This window comes from Saccostrea cucullata, unplaced genomic scaffold (genome assembly GCF_032062105.1).
Source record: "Saccostrea cucullata isolate Sc308-1 unplaced genomic scaffold, CSIRO_AGI_Scuc_v1 ctg460, whole genome shotgun sequence".
Taxonomy (NCBI): domain Eukaryota; kingdom Metazoa; phylum Mollusca; class Bivalvia; order Ostreida; family Ostreidae; genus Saccostrea; species Saccostrea cuccullata.
In genome coordinates this window covers 82,025-102,484 of record NW_026931468.1, presented here as the reverse complement: position 1 = coordinate 102,484, position 20,460 = coordinate 82,025, and the positions used below count along the sequence as shown (strand labels likewise).

General features: G+C 34.1%; 2 protein-coding genes across 3 annotated transcripts; one reads left to right on the top strand and one right to left on the bottom strand.

Annotated features, from left to right (window-relative positions):
- Positions 1–30: 30 nt before the first annotated feature.
- LOC134232677 (synaptic vesicle 2-related protein-like) lies at positions 31–18,840 on the bottom strand. Of its 2 annotated transcripts, XM_062714664.1 has the most exons (5): positions 18,701–18,840; positions 17,825–17,917; positions 15,789–15,925; positions 2,260–2,521; positions 31–1,922 (listed from the first exon to the last, which is right to left on the bottom strand). In XM_062714664.1, exons 1-5 carry the CDS (start codon positions 18,771–18,773, stop codon positions 1,231–1,233), a joined length of 1,257 nt encoding a protein of 418 aa, XP_062570648.1. In that variant the 5' UTR covers positions 18,774–18,840; the 3' UTR covers positions 31–1,230. The 2 variants fall into 2 exon arrangements, with proteins under 2 accessions (XP_062570648.1, XP_062570647.1); XM_062714663.1 differs by lacking the exons at positions 15,789–15,925; positions 17,825–17,917; positions 18,701–18,840 and adding an exon at positions 4,276–4,845 and having other exon boundaries at positions 2,260–2,535.
- LOC134232679 (uncharacterized) lies at positions 4,971–14,447 on the top strand. Its single transcript, XM_062714666.1, has 4 exons — positions 4,971–5,017; positions 11,462–11,629; positions 12,939–13,166; positions 13,365–14,447. Exons 2-4 carry the CDS (start codon positions 11,479–11,481, stop codon positions 14,018–14,020), a joined length of 1,035 nt encoding a protein of 344 aa, XP_062570650.1. The 5' UTR covers positions 4,971–5,017; positions 11,462–11,478; the 3' UTR covers positions 14,021–14,447.
- Positions 18,841–20,460: the final 1,620 nt, after the last annotated feature.

Below are 20,460 nucleotides of genomic sequence, written 5' to 3'. Positions count from 1 at the left end.
TCAACATTGCTCTAACTAATGAAAATTTAATACATGTACATGTGTAGCATTTTGGGCTATAATGGACCCTGGATATCAGCTCGGATAGCTCAGTTGGTAGAGCACCTGACTAGTAATGCAGAGATCCCAGGTTTAATTTGTCCAGCCATACATTCTCTTTATGCATTTTTCCTTTCCTACTGTGTTGTGGCCAGTACAGGGTCATTGTTCAATTCATTTGTAAATAAGATTCCTGTTGGGGCCCTTGAATTTGTGTCTTTGAGGTTGAAGAATGTATAAGGAGGGAGGAATGTAGCAGTTCAGGCTAGATGGACCATGGATATTTGCCTGAGTAGCTCAATAGTTGTTGGTCGTCCATCCAAATTTTTTTTTCAGATCAGAGAGTAACAGATCTGCAGCTAGAACCCTGTATGAATAGTATTGTTTGGATTATCATCAGGATTGAGCATCCTCACAATATCAAGGTTTTGTGATTTCAGAACTCCACTAAAGAAGGGTTTGAATGTGTGTCTGTGTGTGGAGTTCCGAAATCACAAAAGATTGATATTGTGAGGATGGAGGATTGTGATGATAGGAATAAGAATTGCCATTTTAAGACAACATTTAATTTTATTTGTCAAAATATTTAACATGAAACCACTCATGAAAATTATGCACTAGAGTAATTGGTAAATGTGTGGACACTGATTAAAATGTCTGGGACTTAGTCCTTAACTGACTACAAAAAATATAAATGGCATAAACAAATCTATAGCAAAACTGAGATCAGTGGAATACTAATATTATGCAAAACTTAACATGTTCATCTGATACAAAAAAATCTAGCATACATTCAATGTATTCAGTTAATTGAAAAGAATGCCCCAAAATCATTTTCTTGGATGTAATATTCAGTATTCAATAATATACCCTGGTAATTATGGTAAGATTTTATGACCAAAGTGTATAAAAGTAATGTTTATACAATAATCTCCCTAACTTTTCATTCAGACTTGCTGTACTAGTCTAGTAATAAAGATACAAATAAAACATTTCAAATAGGCAGTATTCAGCAGAAAAAATTCTGAAGCACTGAACTGCATCCTAAACAATACTTCATAGAAGTTATCAGGTTTTCAAAGCAAAAGACTTACTCAGCTGATGCATATTTCAGAACTACACATAGAACATGTGCAGATGTACTACATGAACTTCATATATAAATAAATAAGGCAAAATTAGCCATGATCTTTAACTGATGGCACTTTCTGCCATCTCATCTGACAATGTTTCTTTATCTGAGTCATTCTCTTTGTCTGAGTCTTTTAATGCCTTCCCTGCTGTTTCTGATCGTAGTCCACAAATGGCCAGCGCCTGCAGGAAGAATACCCCAGCCCATACTACAGGGTATAACCAGGTTATGTCACTAGATAACAGGTACTCCCCCACAAAGGGGGTGATCAATCCAGGGATTTCTATGATCATGTACATCGTAGCCACAGCAGTGCTGCGAATATGAGTCGGATACGCTTCAGGTGTGAATGTACTTAAAATGGAATAAATTGGGACCATGAAAAAATAGCACACGATTACAGAGACGGCTTTCAAAAAATCCATGCCCACAAAGGCAAATAATAGCAATGAGATACATGTTGAGAAGGAGAATAGTTGTAAGCATCTAATCCGGCCCAGCATGTATGGTTCAATCATTATCATTGCTAGGCAGAGTCCTGGGAGTTCTCCTATGAACACGGTGAACATGTTGAAATATGGATCCACTCCTAGGGATCCCATGTACTCCGGGAGGTACACTGTGACCCCCCAGTATCCCGTGGCCTGAAGAAACCAGATCAAAGCAATGTTTATGGTCTTAAGTCTAGTCCCTGGAGCGAACAGCTGGGAGATTCTACCTCTCTTTTCTGATGGCATGCATTCTATTTCACCTATACAATAAATAAACATTTTTTTTTACAGGGAGCTTACCGGTACTTATTTTTCTACTCAAGGATAAACAGGGAAAATTTATCTGATACAAACAAAATATAGTATAAATTGAGAGTCAGTATATTTAGATGGTGATATGGAATCCATTGTTTGAATACATTAAATCTTAAATCTGATTTGCATGGATTAAATAAACAAATGACTTTCAGACTACAGAGTGAGTAAATACCAGTTGATCTATCTAATTTACACATTTAAAATAGGATTATTTCTGGTACCTCTCATTCCTTAATATTTAGATACACTAGAACACACTAAAAGTTTAAACAATAATACCTTGCCATGCTAGAGGTTCGTGGATCATTTTCTGAAGCACCATTTTTCCTCTGTGTTCCTGACCAGAAATGAAGAGAAACCTGGGAGATTCTTCTGTGAGACAGAATGCCGCTATACACACAATAAATGCTGGTGCTGCGCAGGCCGCCATAAAATGCCTCCAGCTGTAGCTCTCCAGCAACCACCAGGCCATTCCACCGGCGAACACGGCCCCGAGCGCACCACAAAAAGTCACGCCTACCATACATTTCCCACGATTTTTCTGAGGAAGGAATTCTGGCAACATAAGAGAAAATAAAGTGAAACAAATACAATGAAAAATTTACAAAAAACCTTCAACAAAATAATGCCTCTGCAAAAATTAAAATGTTAAGTTTAATATATTTTTTATAAAATTTGAAAAGTTTGAAATTCTTATAAATAAAAGAAAAAATTATCAGATTCAGAAGCTCACCTCAACCTATAGTACATGTATCTACTATGCAAAGGTGAGACATCATTCTTGCATGCATGATGCACCTAGAGATGAACACTGTGAGACTTGCCTCTCAAGATAAGAACAAATTTTTGAAGGTGGAGATGGACCTACTTCAAAACCTTAATACTTTAATATCCCGAGAAGCAAGTCTCATAGTGTTCATCTCTAGGTGCATCTTGCAAGTTGTATCATAACAGACTATAAAGTTACCCTAGGAAAGAGCTACTTGAAAAGATTTAAAATCTGGTTACTCATCGTAAATGTAGGTCACACCCTGCATCTGAAGCAAGTCGGGCAATGTCTATCCACAAAATTTAATGCATCTTTCTTGTATCCAGTTAGAGCTTATAATACTTGGAGATAGTCCTGATCCAAAAACCTTGACCGATCACATAACTAGAAAATATCAAATACAGGATCTGAAGCAAGTCTGGTAGTTGAGTTTTCATTGCTAGAATTAGCATCACCCATACAAGCTTGGTCCAGATAGGACTAGTTTCTTAGGAATAGACTTGCTTCTTTATCTTTATTGTCCCCTGCTTTCGCAAAAGCGAGGGGACATTAAATCTCATTCTTCTCTGTCAGTCTGTCCATCACAAAAACTTTAACCTTGCCCATAACTTTTGATTTAGTGGAGGTATGATTTTCATATTTCACATATGTATTCCTTGTGATAAGACCTTTCTTTGGGTACCACCAAATTTGACCTTTTGACCTTGACCTTGGAGTTTGACGCACTTTTACAAAAAATTCAATACTTTTACTTTGGCCATAACTTTTGAATGGTAGATACTAGGACTTTCATATTTCAAATATTTATTTTTTGTGACAAGACCTTTCATTGGATACCAACAACTTTGAACTTTTGACCTTGACTTTGGAGATTTCTGTACTTATGAAAAAACTTTAATCTTGACTATAACTTTTGAACAGTAAGGACTAGGGCTTTCATGTGAGAAGGCATTTCATTGGATACCAAGAACTTTGACCCTTTGACCTTGACCTTGGAGTTTGACCTACTTTTCAAAAACTATGACCTTTGCCACAACTTTTGAACAGAAGATACTAGGACTTTCATTTTTCACATATGTATTCTTTGTGGCAAGACCTTTCATTTGATGTCAACAACCTTGACCTTTTGACCTTGACCTTGGAGATTTTTCGTACTTATGAAAAAACTTTAGCCTTTACCATAACTTTTGAATGGTAAGGGCTAGGGCTTTCATACTTCACATATGTAATCCTTGTGAAAAGACTTTTCATCGGATGCCAAAAACTTTAACCTTTGACCTTGACCTTGGAGTTCAGTGATGATTTCTAAATAAATGAAATATGACAGGGTGTTCATATTACATACAATACGTCATTCAAAATGACATCTCACCCACAAAGACACTGAAAGTGGGGGACCACATTTCCTTGAATTTGCTTGTTTAGGAAGTTAATATTGATGATAAGTATATACTGGTAGTATAAACTCTTCTGGACTTTAACATGGTGAGCCAAAAAAGGAAAAAGTAATACATTTAGTTACATACCTAAGAGGTAGACGAAGACAATGGATGATACTGCTCCATTGCCAACTGACACACAAGTACGCAAAATGACCAAGACAAGAAATGATGGTGCAAATGCTGAAGCTATCCCAAACAGAGCAACAGTGGAAACTGCGATAGCAAATGGCCACTTTCTTCCGTATTTGTCACTAATTATTCCAAATGTACACTCCCCTAAGATGCCTCCTAGACCACTTCCCAGTGGTAGCAGTGGAAATATGAATTTATTGAGGTTCCATTCTTTCTTTACTGGATGACTTAGGAAAACAAATACGACCAACTCTGCACACACAGCAAAGTAGGCCCCACCAGTGGTGAGTAGCATTCGGAGATGAAGTAATCCAAATTTTGTATTTGAAATAAAGCTATCCAGTTTAACAGTTTTTTCAGAATTTTCATGGGATGTATCATATTGAGTTAATGCTTCAAATTCACTGTCCCTTTCTGAAAAATTCGATTCATTATCATTTCTTTGTCCCATGGTCATTTTTAGTCACCTTATTTCCACATGTTAAATTTCATCGGAGTAAACAACAGACATTGTAACGCATTACCAATCCTACTTTATGCTAAACCTTTTATAAACCTAGATTCCAAATTCGGAACTTCTCGGCTGTCTTCAGGACTTTCGCTTTACCAGATGACATCCACAATGTGACAAAATATTTACATCAATGTTAATTTATTACCCGAGGAAATATTTATTGTATACAGTAACTATTGTGTAAGTTTCATTTTTTTTTCTTATCACTTTTAGTATTGAGTATTGAGAAGTACATATATTTTCATTTTAAGGACTTGTTTATGTCAAACTCGCCGAGACCGCGTGGTTACAAACTACGTTTTGTGTATCTGCAGCTATGTTTTGTGTAGATTGGCAAAATTATTTTTTGCATATTTCTATTGTCAACTTCCATTGCATTATTTGTGTAGGAATATATACCATTATCAACTACATGTGGACTTATGTATCCTAGTTAATTAGAAATACAATGGCCTGTTGATGAAAAAAAAACAAGACAAGTCCTTGACAAATAAGTTGATAATACAGTTATATCAACAGTCTCATTTAAAGAGAAAAATTTTGCAAATTCTATGGTTGATATAATGACCGTGTTAGCAAATACAATTTGTTGTTTACCCCCCCTGTTTACACAGAGCTGTGACTTTACGACTATCATTCTGATCAAGCCACTTACGATCTTCAAAAGTTTTGGATCGGAGCTGATCGGCGTTTAAATTGAGCAATTAAAAGTATGGTCTTTATTACGACTGCACTATCATATCCCTACATCAAACAAGTTGAGTTGGGGGGGGGGGGGGGGGGGGGGCATCACCTTTTCCTGTTCCAACAACTAGTCACAATCTTAGTAGTGTTTACACAGTGTATTTCCAAGACCTTTGATTTGTAAATAAATGCATCGTCGGAAACCCACGTGTGATCTCGTCTTTACTTATCACATGATATAAAGTAAAGACAAGATCACCCATGGGTTTCCGACGATGGCATTGCCATAAATGTAAATGTGTGTACATGATTTATGAGACTTGTTAAATATTGGGGTAATAATTTTAAGAGTTATGGTTCCTGGCTGTGGATATCACTAAAATTTGGTGATGTTTTTAAGCCTGATTAGTGATATCAATTGATAAACTATACTACCCTCTTTTAAAAAGAGTGACAATTAAGAGTGATAAACATATGACTTTTATACGAGGGTTGTCCCAAAATTTCGTAGACTGAGCTCATATCTTTTAAAGAAATTAATGTATCTTCATATCATTTTCAGGGTGGTTAAAGTGTGTTCTTGGCAGATAAATTACGAAGTTTTATTGTGTTTACTTGAAAACTTTTCGAGTAATAACATTTAAAGTGATATCGTTCCCCAACACCCGGCGCAATCTGCAACATCAAAAAATACAAATGTCAATGGTTGAAATTTTTGGCGACAATATTTTAATTATCAGAATCAAATTCTTAAATTAAAGGAAACGGTTATAGTTATAAATGTGAAATATCTTAATTACTATGATATTTTCAAACTTTAAATATGTAAACAAAGTATATGCATGTACAGGTATGAAATAATAATAATTTGAAAACGCTATATTTCTACGGGCTTTTCGGCTGTTTTCTCTAATGGGGTTGCACAGTGGAACTCTTGCCCATTTCTTAGCCCTGTCTTTTATTTTAGCTACTGTTATTCACATATACATAGAGAAACCGTTTTAGTCATTTTAAATACACAGGACGAGAAAGTGTTTCCTAGTCTACCAAACATTTATGAATAGTACATTTCTGTAAGAGTGAATTCAGGATCAAAACACTTGATCATAGTCCAGTGCGCCGCCTGTGCCAACGCAGCCGCCAATTTGTCAAATGTCGGATTTCAACCCCATGTATATAAAACGTTATAAAATTCTTAATTATCATAGTAGAAACACCAAAAGTTGAGGAAATATAGTTAATAAAACAATATTAAGAATTTTCATTTCCATTAAATAATACGGGGTAGTAATTACTTTTCAGTAAGATTTTAAATATAATATACCAAATTTTATTTGCAAATTTTGGGTATTGCGCCGCCTTCCTACACCAGACAATGAAATGTGTCTTTTAAATTGGAATAAATTGTGCAGTTACTCCATATTTGTCCATAAATTTATTAGATAGTATTGGTTTAATCTATATACGAAGTTTCATTAATGTATGACGCACGATTCCTACAAAACAACGCTTGTCTACGGAATTTTGGGACAACCCTCGTACATGTAGTAGAATTATTGAGCAGTTACTAATTATGTTTCATTAACAGCCATTATTGACAATAATACAGGATTAAATATTTAGTTATATAGTAAAATGTAGGTGGAATTTGAGAGTCACAGTTTTCAGTTCTTGTAAGAAGTATTGATTGGAGGATACACATAGAGTCCTTTTCTTTTCCACTCAGGTTAGAGAGGAAGCAAACAATATAACATAATATTGTCCTCAACTTTTGTGAAGGTAAAGGGACATTAAATCTCATTCGTCCGTCAGTCTGTCACAAAAAACTTTGTCTTGGTCCTAACTTAAATTTTGAATGAGGAAAGACAGGGCTTTCATATGTCAATGTACAATACCTTTGAAATAGTCAAATAGACTATAATTTTTGACCCCATGACCTTGAAATTTGTATCACTTTAAAATGGTGTCTGTGATTATTACTTTTGATAAAGAAAATTAAGGGTTGTTATATTACATATATGCATTACCTGTGCCAAGATACATGTATTACTGAGTGTGTTATGATTTTTCACCTTGAGAGGCTTGACCTTTATATTTGACCTTATTTTCCAAAATGTTAACTTAGTGATACTTTTGAATGACAAACGATAGGGCATTCATATTTGAAACTATTTATATATGCCATTGATAATGGCATATCCTATCCACTAATACACTGAAAGCAGGGACCACAATTCTTTGAATTAGCTTGGTTTTTTGGTTTTTTTTTTCTGGTATTTATCACTGTCGGGTATCCGCGCCGGTTGTGACATGTTTGGATGCGGTGAAAATGGCGTAAAATGTACAAACGGTGAATACTGTGTACCTTTTCCAGGTCTATATTTTGGTAAATATTAATTTTTTTCTCAATTTTTTATTGAAATTTTAGAGGTACATGTATTTGCTCAGTCAAAATGATGTGTTTCTATTCTGTTTATAGAGTTCATTTAAATAACTCGTCGATGCAATTTTTTATCGATGCACATGACATTCTTACCCCTTTAGCAAGTTTTAATTCGTGATTGTTAAAATAAAATCAAATATATTTAAAATCTGAACATGCTGAAGCAGCCAAAAGAAAGAAAAATCATTTTACAAATAAGATATTGAAAGCGTAATTTGTGTCCCATACAAGAAATGTAATTAAAAAACGTTTTATTTTATGTACCCGTAACAAATATAGTACGGTTTGGATGATGGGAGTGTTCTGGTTTGGATGCAAATTCAACATCTGTATGTTACGGTTTTGACAGTCTATAGTTTCAAATTTCTGAATCCTGTAGAGCTATGCGAACCAGTTTGCTTGTTTGATATGCCCTTACATGGAGGAAATGGTGTTTATGATAACATATATATTAGTATCAATTCATATAACTTTTTCATAGGCACATAGATGATAGTTGAAAAGAGCCACCTTTCCCTTTTTCAAACATTGTTTTTACTGTAACAGTTGTCTTGATTTCATATAAAAATGTTGAATCCCTTTTCCACCACATGATTTAAAGGAAAGTTTTCGATTACACCCCTTTTCTTCTTTGAAAATGATACTATGTGCCTGATAGCATAAAATAAATGTAAAATATGTTAAGTATATCGTGTCAACAGTGAGTTACCAAAGAGTTACTCTAAATTCTCTCCCCCCCCCCTTCCTTCTCAAAACGACATAATATACACTGTATACAGATTCAATGTAGTCTCGACTGTCTCAAACTGCATGGATTAGAAACTGCAGCGTTATGATTCTATATATTTTAGTGTTTGACACTAAAATATGAAACCATAATGCTATCTGCAGCTAAAACTGGATGAACCTTGTCATTCTTGTCTTGCTGTCCAAAAAGAAAAAAATTCTCCAATACTACGTGTACGAATTCCTTAGTTTTTGTGCAATAAACTGCATACGTATTCTCTACTATACAAATTGCCCGTTATGCAGATTATCCCACATTTTCAACATTCGTTGGTGCTCTTGCATCGAACGCAAGGCGCACTGGTTATAGCGTATGCTCTAGAGTCAGGAAGGAAGGAGTCGATCCTTACGTCGCGGGTTCGAATCCAACTGTGGGAGAGAACGGTCCGTCGGATGAGACCGTATAAACCAAGTTCCCGTGTCGCAGTAGGTGCTGGCACGAAAAAGATCCCTCACTGCTCAATGACCCTGAATGCTGAGTATAGGACATAGATGGTGCTCACAGCTGTATTGAGCGACTGATCGTGTAATGCCGGACCCCAATTTGTAGTGATTTTAATTTTGTAATAAGCTTGCCACATTGATTGCCTATGTTATATTCTCCCTCACTATGTTCATTCGAATATAAAATAATTATATTCTAAGTATGAGAATAATAAGAAAAGAACTCTATATTACATAGGCATTGAACCCGAGGGGGGGGGATTGCTATCATTAAATAGGCATGCATTGAACATTGTGGCGTTGTTTGCATCCCCCCCCCCCCACTTTCAATAACCAAATAATCAAAGAAGGGTAAGCAGTATATAGCATTTGAAAAAAATGATAGAGAAAGAAATTCAATCATTGTACACCCCCCCCCCCCCCACCTGCACACACACACATGAAATAGGATTTTTGGGTTTGGAAAATTTCAATTTGACCTTCTTCTTTTTTGTCATTTTTTTCAGGTTCGAATTTTTTGGTCTATTCAATCAGCTCCCCCCCCCCCCCTATTTTGCTTCTGACGCCAATATGTCAGGATTGGTACTCGTTATAAACTTTTATTTTGCATTGTATTATATAATTATGATATTTTATTATAAATGATTATTTCATGAATCAATATATTCAGAGAATAGTATATATTCGTTGTACGTATAAACCGAACATGTCTGATTACGTAATAAGAGAATGAAATGAAAAAAAAACAGGAAACAGTATATTGACTATAAGGGCTAAAAAAAAAGAGGGGGGGGGGGGGGTTTACACCATTTTCCCCCAAATATAAATCATGATTATCCTCTTACTGTGGAACTTGTTCATGGAAAGGCCTGTAACCCTACTCTCTTTTTTGCGGGGTTGCAGTACAGTCAAGTCATCCTTTCGTAGTATTTGTTTGTGACCCCCCCTTTTTTTTTTTACGAAATATGATTTATTAAGTTTTGATATGTTACCATTTATTTGTTCGTTAAAGATGTTTCCAGGTAAATTTTCAAACAATTTATCTGAAAACCCCGCCCCTTCCTTTAAAAGTGTTAAATTGACATATTATACCACAATATTATGTATAATTTTATATCAACGAATCTCATTTAAAAAGTATCACAACTTCAACCAAACCGTACACAGTTTTGTAAACACTGTCATCCAAACATGTTACGTTGTTCTATAGTATGTCACCATCGGAACAGTTTCTTTTCATTAAATTCGTGGATTTCTGGCAGAACTACAGGATAAATAATTGCTTTTAAACACAGGCTGTCTCTTAGTTGTAAAAATACACACTACAGATTCCATTTAATAAGACAAAAACCTTTCGATGAATCGAAGTGGTTGATTGACTCCGCCATTTTCACTGCATCCAAACATGTCACAACCGGCGCGGATACCTGACAGTGTTTATATAGCTCCAATAAATCAATTTTTTTTAAGCATAGAATTTATAAATCATTTTAAGCTTTTTAGAAATGAGTAGAAGAAAATCAGTGTATTAAATAAATAAGAAGTTATTTGAAATACATGTATTTGAATTTGTTTGAAGAAAATCAAGTGTACTAAATGTCAAATTTACTGAAAATCTAGCATTCTCATGTATAAATGAAGATTAATTCATTGATATGATTTTCAACTCATAACCAGAATTGGGCAGAGTGTTAAGCTGGCAAGCATCAAGAGTTCAGTGATTTCCATATGAATAACTTATTAGGGACAAATCTTTTAAAATGTCCTGTTGTGGCCATATTTAATCAATTATAGAATTAATCTGAAATCATAATAAAAAAAGTAAAAGAAAAAGTCAATGAAGGGCATTGTTATGAACCCTTTCAATATTATTATATTTTTTAAATATATACACATGTATATTTTATCGATAAATTAGTATCAAGCACCTGACCATGTGCTGAGTAACATCCTTTTATGAAAAATATATAATTCTATATTTATACATTCAAATTTCTCAAAGAAAAAAAAGTATGCAAGATTGCAGAATCACTATACACTGCATGGACTTGATATAATTTTTCAACCTGTGTCTTAGGAATTGTAGCTTAATTTGAATTTTTTAATTAATCTTTTCAATGGAGATTTAATAGTACATGATTTTGATATATTTACTTATTTTTATTAACTTGACTGATCTCTTCATGTCAAATCACTGTCAAAGTACAATGTATCTGGCTCCAGAATTAATTTTGTGATTTGATAATTTTCATTTGTTCTATTTATAGACTCAATAAAACAAGACATGGCTGGGACTGCCAAGAAAGTTATCTATGTGTACAAAGGACTAGGGGCCTTGGAAGAAAACTGTAAAGTTCTGAAGTCACAGTTGATGCGATTTGTCAACCCTCGAGTGCATTCCGTTCAATTTATTACTCCAGAGGAAACAATCATTGGTGAGTGGGGGGACTGAAAATAAATCATATTTAATTAAATATGAGGGTTATAATTTCATCACACACATACGTTCATTAAATGTGTTCATCCTTAAAATTTACATCCCAAGGACGTCTGCCATCTGCTGACAGTTAAAAAATCTCCATCCAGCGACTACAAATTTACAATTTAAGCAAGTTGGAGTAGATGTCAAGATAAACATGATAAAGGGAGAAAGAGAAGTCAGAAAGCTGTCAGATTAACTACAAGTATTCAAATGAGTCTTTTTTATTAATAGTAAATGAAATGAGGTAACAGTTTGTACAATATACCAAATAAAGCTCAGATTGTGGGCTTGTAAAAAGAACATTATTTCAAAAAAATATCCTATAGGCTGCTGTAATGTACACATACAGTATTTATAACTAGCAGCTGTTAATATTTCAAAAAGCAGCAAGTTTAGAATTTGTATTGGAATAAGTCATGCTGTGGCATTTTCTGTGACAGACAACAGGATTTAAAAAAAAAACACACAACTTTTAAGAAATTGATTAATAAAATTGCACAGACAAATGCATAGACAGACAGAAACATTTTTTAATTAAAAAATTAAACTATTAGTCATAAGTCTTTGATCTAACAGTCTTATGTCATTATAATATTTAATTTAGAAATAATTCTCCAATTTTATTTTCATTATGTTTAGCTGTACATATATTTTCAACCACCTGCATGCATATTAGTATTTCAGTTTGTATCATATATAGAAGGTATAAGATAAAAATTAGTCTTCAAACTGTCTCCTCCCATTGCTAATAACACAGCTTTGTGCAACTGGAATAAACCTTCACATGAGTTCAGTTTGTCTAAATCCTTTATTGGACTAACACATCTCAAGCAAGTACATATAGTGTGCATTATTCATATTAATTGTCCATTTAGATCAGTTTCATAATCTTGGCTATATCCAACACCTCTGTAGCAAGAATAAGACAAAATGTGAAATGATGATCTTTGCATTGTGTACAACACTCCGCCAGACAGACAGACACACAGAGATATCCTCACATCCACACAAATAAAATGTATATGCTAATTATTGGAATTATTTTACCAATGACCAATATGTATTCATGCCTAATCCCAAAGTTACAAGGCCAGCTTTTAGTAAAATTATGCACTGATCAGTGATTTTTGTACATGTATTGTAACTTCCTTACAAAATGTCTTGCCTCTCCATGGAAAAGTCAAACAAGAAGGAAGGTAGCACAACATTAAATTTTACATATTCTAAATTGTGTCTTAACATATTTCTGTTAAACTTGACAGGTAGTTGGTGTGACTCTGCAGCCCTGTATGTGATTGGGGGAGGGTACGATCTGGGACTTATCGAAGCTTTAGGGCCGACAGGCATGAACAAGATCCAGGAGTATGTACACCGAGGAGGCTCGTACCTAGGTATCTGTTCTGGGGCTTACTTTGCCTGTAGTTACATTGAGTTTGACAAAGGAGGACCCCTTGAAGTGTGTGGAGAAAGGCAGCTGAAATTCTACCCTGGTATAGTAAAAACTAACCTTTTTCTGAATTAAATTTATTATGCTTTATTAGAGGGGTAGGGTCTTGTTCATTTGAAAAATATTTAAAAACTAATGATGTTTTAAAATTATGAAGTATCTCTCCTGTTTAACAAAAAAATGGATTTATTCTATCTTTAAAAAATTTATATACCGGTATTGTCTTATAAATTTCTTTCAGGAGGTAAGATCGGGCCTTTGTATGGACCATACAGATATAAATCTGAATTTGGATCTAGGACAGCATCATTAAAGTGCCAGATTCCCCAGCCAGTCGCATTGACCAATGATGTTTTATGTTCTAATTCACCAATCAGCGCCAAGAATGGATTCAAGTCTCACAAGATGGAGGAATTTAAAGCTTACTTTAGTGGTGGAGGATTGTTTTATCCTTATCCAAAAGGGAGTTTCGAGACCAGAAAAGTCCATGACAGTTATCACTCAAAAAATGGCATTTCCAGTGAGGAGCAGACATATTTTATTGAATTGGACAAACCAGATTTACCTACCTCAGTAAATTTATGTCCAGAAGATCAGGAGTCCCAGCCTACCTCTAGTTATGAAAGCCAAGAACATGACGTAGAAGTTTTATGTACTTACTCTGAACTTAAGGGGGAACCTGCAGCTATCGTGAAGTGTAAGGTGGGGAAGGGGCAAGCAGTTCTGAGTTCTGTACATATAGAGTATGACAGTCAGTGTTTAGACAGTGACAATATATATCTGAAACCCATCATTGAGTCTCTGAAGAATTTCGACATTGAACAAAGTATAATGTTTAGATATATGTTAAAATGCTTAGGTGTTAGTATTAATTTAGATGATAAGCATAAAATGTAAAGTTACATTAGATCATCTGAATAAAGGTAAAAAAATATCCCAAAAAAACCCTTATTAAAGTTGGCGCTATTTTGCCATTTATGAATTTTTTAAAAAAATAAGACTAGCAATGGGAATCTCTTCTCCAGTCATCACTTTATTATCTAAATAAAATGACCTTGAAACTAAATTATGACATATTTGCATAAGAATGAATATATTTTAGACAATTAAAAATTTTATTGCCTTGTCAAATTTATATAATTCCCTTACAGACTTGAACTTTGAGTGATTTGATCATGACATAGAAGTCAAGTTTGAAGTTATAAATGATATACCATGTTTTAGCACTTTTCCATGAATTTGACCTTCGATATATCTTGATCTACACGAAGGATACAAGACAGTTACACACTGTAGTAGGTTGAATTTATTTCAAATTAAAGGTTCCATACCATTAGTTACATCATACAATATGTTTAAATTCATCCCAGTGAAAAGTTCCAGGATTATAGCAGATACAGTTGAACTTTGATATCTTGAACACTGAAAGCTTGAATACCATCATGGCATGGATATGTCAATGTGATTTTGAAGTCCTGGTCCCTTATTCTTTTAGTATAGACGAATTTCACATTCCTAAGAGTTATCTCCAGTTGTTGGCGTAACACTCACTTTTCCCACTTTGTCTTTTGTAAGTTTATACCTGTTATTATTTTTAATCTTCAAACGTTATCGGACAAATTTGATCTTTACCTGTGGTGTCAGAGTATGGGGCAACATGAAAAACATAACGAGCACATTCATATAGATTTTATTTCTAAGATACTGACCCATAAAGTTGGTAAGGTTATAGAGGGAAAACAGTACACCGATTGACCCCAGATTGACCCCACAAAGGGGAATAACTTTTGTAAATTCTACCCAACATACCTTGAATCCTAGGATATCTTGAGTTTGAAATAACAAGGTTTGACTGTAACTTTAGTGTATGTTGCATGATTTCAAAATGTTTTGCTCAGTGACCTTGAGCCATCAATGCACATCCCAAGGGCATGGATGATAAGAAGCAAAAGTTAATAAAGTTTCAGACATTGAAAGAGACATTAAAAGGGTTTCAAAATTATAGACAATAAACAATTGTGCAAGACAGAGAAACAGAGAGACTTATGATAAAAGTTATTACATCAAAGACAAAAGCAGAATTTTATCATATTTTATTTCAAGTCTCAAGTGAACATAATAAAGGAATTATTAATGAGCTATAAATAAATATTATTTGTATAAACTTTTACTAACAAATATCTTAATAATATATTGTCTTTATCTCAGAAACAATAACGTAAGATTACTGCTAAAGTAGATGGTTTAATTAAGATCAACAATTTAGTGCATTCTTGTGTCGATGACTGCAGATTCCATGAATGGACATATTTTTAATTGAAAGGACTTTATTCATAGCAAAGAACATTCCGTTCCGCAATGGCAATACTTTATAAGAATGGACTTTGTTCTGTTGTCCATATGCATGTACTGCATACTTTGGACTTCTCATTTTGGGACCTCCATGCCTTATCTTAAGGTCAAGGTCACTTGACTATGAAGGCCGTTGATAACATTCAACATTCTAACCACTGATGTCCTTCACAAGATTTTCGAAATACAATTTTTTTTTTTTATAGATTTTTTAATCTACATCCCTGTATGATTTGAAAATGTCATGATATTCATTGGGTGAAGTCCTTGACCTGAGAAGCACAGGTAATAGTCTATGGGTACACATGTTCACATGACATCCCTTACAAGTCCGCCCCCAGAATTTGAATACGGTGGGGATCCTGCAGATACGTGGAACGTGATGGACACTCGGACAATCCAGCACAGGACATCCTCTCTTAAACGATGGTGTAATCCTTTCAGCATATTCTATAAATAATTAAAATGTATATGTGACATGTTATTCCACTTTTTTGTATCAACATTTTATTTACCATTACTTTAATATAAATATACTAGTACGAGTATATACATGTATGTAAAATATCAATAGAAATATTTCAAAAGGTCATCTACTCCTTAAAGGGGGGGGGGGGTACCAAATTTGATGTCTGTCCAGCAAAAAGTTATCAAAATTTCTTCCAATGTCTAATTTTACACTTAACCTTTGACCCTGTGACGTAAAAATCAGTAGGGATCATTCCCTCATTTAGATGTACTAAGCGTAAAATTGATTGATTGTTTATTGTTTTTAAATTAAATTACTCGGAAATAATGTTACAAATAAAAATATACAACTTTTCACTTATTTCCTTGACTTCTGGAAACAGAATTGGAGGATCATTATTTTTTTTATCAACTAGAGAGTTATTATGAAGCCTTTTCTAATTTCTTTGTTCTTTGTTTGACATCGCTATTATTTATAAATAAACTTCCTCGAATTCCATTCTCTATGAATTCTAAGCAGATTAAGATTTCTATTTAGTGGTAGTTTCAGAATAATTTTATTTAAAAGACACCCTATAAATAATTTGGACGTTTCTTTATCTGTTTAACATGAAATATGTTTAGGTGAAAAAGACATTAAAAATAGTTTCTATCTGGGTCAGGTTTGGACCGACTTCTTTAAGGTTTTTTTCTCTGAAATCAACCACCAAATTAACTGACAAGCTGTCATAGACAGGTGCTTCGGGACGGGACCCCCTCCCCTCTCTGTGTTTCAAACTCCAAGGGTTCTTTTTAAATAAAATATTTTTCGATGACATATTCACAAAGTATTTCAACCGAAAATCCAAAATTTAAGCTAAACCTAGCCTTTTATGAAAAGCCATACTCGCTGCATCGTCTCAAGCCACGGTCCGGAGTCCGCATATACAGCTCTCTCCTACAGATGGGAGAGGAGCGTACATGTTGGCCGTGGTTTGCGAGTATCAAAGTTCTGAAAATAGGATTTTTATAAAAGGCTAGTTTTAGCTTAAATGTTGGATTATTTTTCAGTTGCAATACTTTGTGAATATGTCATATATAAAAATATTTTTTTCCAAAAAAAAAAAAAATTCAAAGAACCCTTGGGATAAGGAACACGGGGGTCCCATTCTCAGTACCTGGGTCATATTTGCTATTTTCTTTATGAATGGTTTGGCATATGCAATAGTTTCAATAAATAAAACCGAGAGTGTAAAAATATATTCTCCGAGAATTATGTAATTAAGAGGTATGATAGAAGTCACAGTAATACGTGTCAAGAATTTGTGTATCATTTTTGTTTTGCATTTTACAAAATAAATTGTGCAATTCTTTTTTTTTTCCAAGATCGGTTAAAGAATAAGATATAAAGACTAAATTTGGTCACCTTTTTGGATAAATCTCGTAAAAGTTTCAGTTTGTTTTAAAATGCATGTTTTAATGAGAAACGATGATGCAAACAAAAACGATTGCCTGCACTGGTAAAATATATTATAGATATTTTTGGACCTATTTTGATTGTAAAAAAAAAAAGTAAAACTTTGAATGAAAAAAATTTAAATCAGTTAAGATTATTCATTTAACATTTGTAGAAAAAAAATTTAAAAATCAATGCGGTTGACTTTTTATAAAAATTAAGATGAATTTCACTGTATGGAAAGCACGTACGTGGCATTAGCTGTCTTCTGCGAATTTTTAAATATAGGCCTATATCGTGCACAAGTTCAAGACACAGCTCTTAATTCTGAATATCAAAGATATATTCATGTGCACTCTCTCTCTCTCTCTCAAAATCTACAAAGCAATTTAACTTGCTGTAAAATTTAAGGAACAGCTTGCCTTAAAATATAAGAGGCAACTTACCGTGAAATTTAAGGGGACGTTGAGTGACCCGTAACTGTAACAGAATCCTTGCTATCCGGAACCACGTTTTGTCTATAGTACATTCCACAATTTCTGTCAATTAAATCAAATTAGAAAATACTAAGAGTTCTGCAAATTCTGATTTGTAAAATGATTATCTCTCAATTTTTAAAATATTATGAATATGCATAATGCAAAAGCTGACAATAAAAATGATAGATAAGCCATTTCTCTCTCTTTTATAGACATGAATTCATCGATTCAATGTAAAAAAAAATGCAACAGATTACAATTAAAATTGTATATTTTGAGGTAATTCTAAATAAAGATGCATTTTTACACATGATTTATTGAGATAGTGAAGAGTATTCGAGCTCATCGTACAAATCAGGGGCAGAGCAGACACGGACCTCTAAAACATCAGGTGGGATCAGGTGCCATGGAGGAGTGAGCATCCTCTACCGATCGCTCACACCCCCCTTAATTGTCATGATCGGGAAGACGGAAAAATAAGTATATACAATGGCCTAACAATTAGCATGAAAAACATTCTCCTTTATGTGTATTTTTTTTAAAAGTACACCCCCTTCTGTTCAAACTTCCCAAAAATCGAAACACTTAAATTTTTTTTATTGACGTTACGGCCTAGCTAGTTCATTATTCCATCTTTTCAACATTTCATGAGAAGAAATTTTTTTGTATACGGAGAAACTAATGACTACATTGATTCACTGCAGTAAATACTACATCCGTGACCAGGCTAGTTTGTTTTAATAATATGAAACATTGTCGAGAGTTGGACTGACTTTGCATATAAAAAAGCATGTTTGCAATAAACCAGTAATTAAAACAATATTTAAAAAATAGATAACTTACTTTTAGGTCTGCCCGCTGCTGCATCGGTTGTTAAGAGAGTCAGGCAGAATAAAATGTGATAAGACTTCCGCATGTTATCGGTTTGATATACTTGACAGCATTGCGACCTTTTATATAAATGACAGGTGCTCTAAATTCAAGCGGCGACATTCCCAAACTGACAAACGAAAACCAGGGGCCTCCTATGATTTGTAGCACTTTACTTATGCAATAAGTAAAATGTTAAAGCAATTACAATCCCTCACTTCTATGAATTATTGAACTTGATTCGAACACGTTGCAGATTTTTAGTCAACATGCATGGGGGACATGACTTTGTTCATATTAATGCAGAGATTTTTGGTTATTAATGAAATTAATACATTCGTTTTTCAGCGACATAATCAACTAACTCATTAATAGTATTTTTAGCTATGCTTATAACACGGTATACACATTAATTGGCTTGTACCTTTTTGTCTTAACACTTGTCGTACATTTTATTAGCCACATTAATTTTCGAAATTATAATAACTCTCGTCCGAAGCAATTAAAATTGTAATAAATTGATATAAACGCGGCTGAGGATAAGTAGGTGTTCAGAAATGAGGAGAGACGTTTGAGATATACGACAAAGATAAAAACAGTTATCTAGCTCAAAGGCCATTGAAAGGAAACAAATCGAGAGAGAGCAAACACAGACCGACCTTTCACAATATCAGAGGTGGAATCAGGTTCCATAGAGGAGTAAGCATCCCCTGTCGACCGGACACACCCGCCATGTGCTCCTTATCAAGGTCGGGAAAACGGAAAACTCCGTAGACAATTCAGTGGGTAAATAATGACCTAACAATTAGTATGATAAACATCAGTCAGTATTCGACTTGATGATAAATTGTTCTTGCTGACAAGGTTGTATCGACCAGAAAACTTGCGAGATGATGACTTTAAGAGAAATTGTTTATATTCTTGTTTCATCAACTTGTTTGTCAAAAGCTTGCCTCGCTTTAGAAATTGTACGTACGTACAATTAAGAGCATGTTGTGGCGTATCAAATCAACTTAGAGATTCGGACCTCATAAGCTGGTGATAAGGGTCTATTGCTTTACAAGTATGGGAAGTTGACAATAGAAAAGTTAAAGACCACGTTTTATCATAAAGCTTTGTTGTTAGAATTAATACCGTTTACGTCTTTTTTTATAAAATGCTAGTATGCAAAAATGAAACAGATTTCATTTGTCAGACTCTAATAGAAACATTTGGAGAAAATGAACAGAATTCAAGATCAAAAGTCCATCAAACAATACAAAATAGGAGCAGAGAAAACACGGACCTCCAAAACATCAGAGGTGGGATCAAGTGCCACTAAGGAGTGAGTATCCCTTGCCGACCGGTCACACCCGCCATGTGTTCCTTGTTATGATCGGGAAATAACGGAAAATCGGTCGTCAATTCAGTGTATAAATAATGGACTAACAATCAGTATACTGAAAAACGTCACTCAATGATAAACTGTATTTGCTGACAAGGTCATTGTATCGACCGTAGAACTTACGAAATAATGACTTTAAACGAGAATGCTGATATTCTTGTTTCATCAACTTGTTTGTCAATAATTTACCTCGTTTAACAAATTGTTCATACGTAGAGCATTCTCTTGCGTATCGAATCAACTGAGATAATGTTATATAAACTCCGTATGCAAGTGATGAAGGTATATTACTGCATAAGAAAGGGAAGTTGGCGATAGAAAAGTTAAATTCATCGCGTTTATCATAGAG

Excerpts from the sequence above, each read along its gene's own strand:
- LOC134232677 (XM_062714663.1), bottom strand. The coding sequence starts at position 4,780 with ATGACCATGGGACAAAGAAATGATAATGAATCGAATTTTTCAGAAAGG. Across the intron at positions 2,536-4,275 it reads TGTCTTCGTCTACCTCTTAG|AATTCCTTCCTCAGAAAAAT; the intron begins GTATGTAACTAA and ends TTATGTTGCCAG. Across the intron at positions 1,923-2,259 it reads CGAACCTCTAGCATGGCAAG|GTGAAATAGAATGCATGCCA; the intron begins GTATTATTGTTT and ends TTTATTGTATAG.
- LOC134232679 (XM_062714666.1), top strand. The coding sequence starts at position 11,479 with ATGGCTGGGACTGCCAAGAAAGTTATCTATGTGTACAAAGGACTAGGG. Across the intron at positions 11,630-12,938 it reads TCCAGAGGAAACAATCATTG|GTAGTTGGTGTGACTCTGCA; the intron begins GTGAGTGGGGGG and ends TAAACTTGACAG. Across the intron at positions 13,167-13,364 it reads GCAGCTGAAATTCTACCCTG|GAGGTAAGATCGGGCCTTTG; the intron begins GTATAGTAAAAA and ends AATTTCTTTCAG.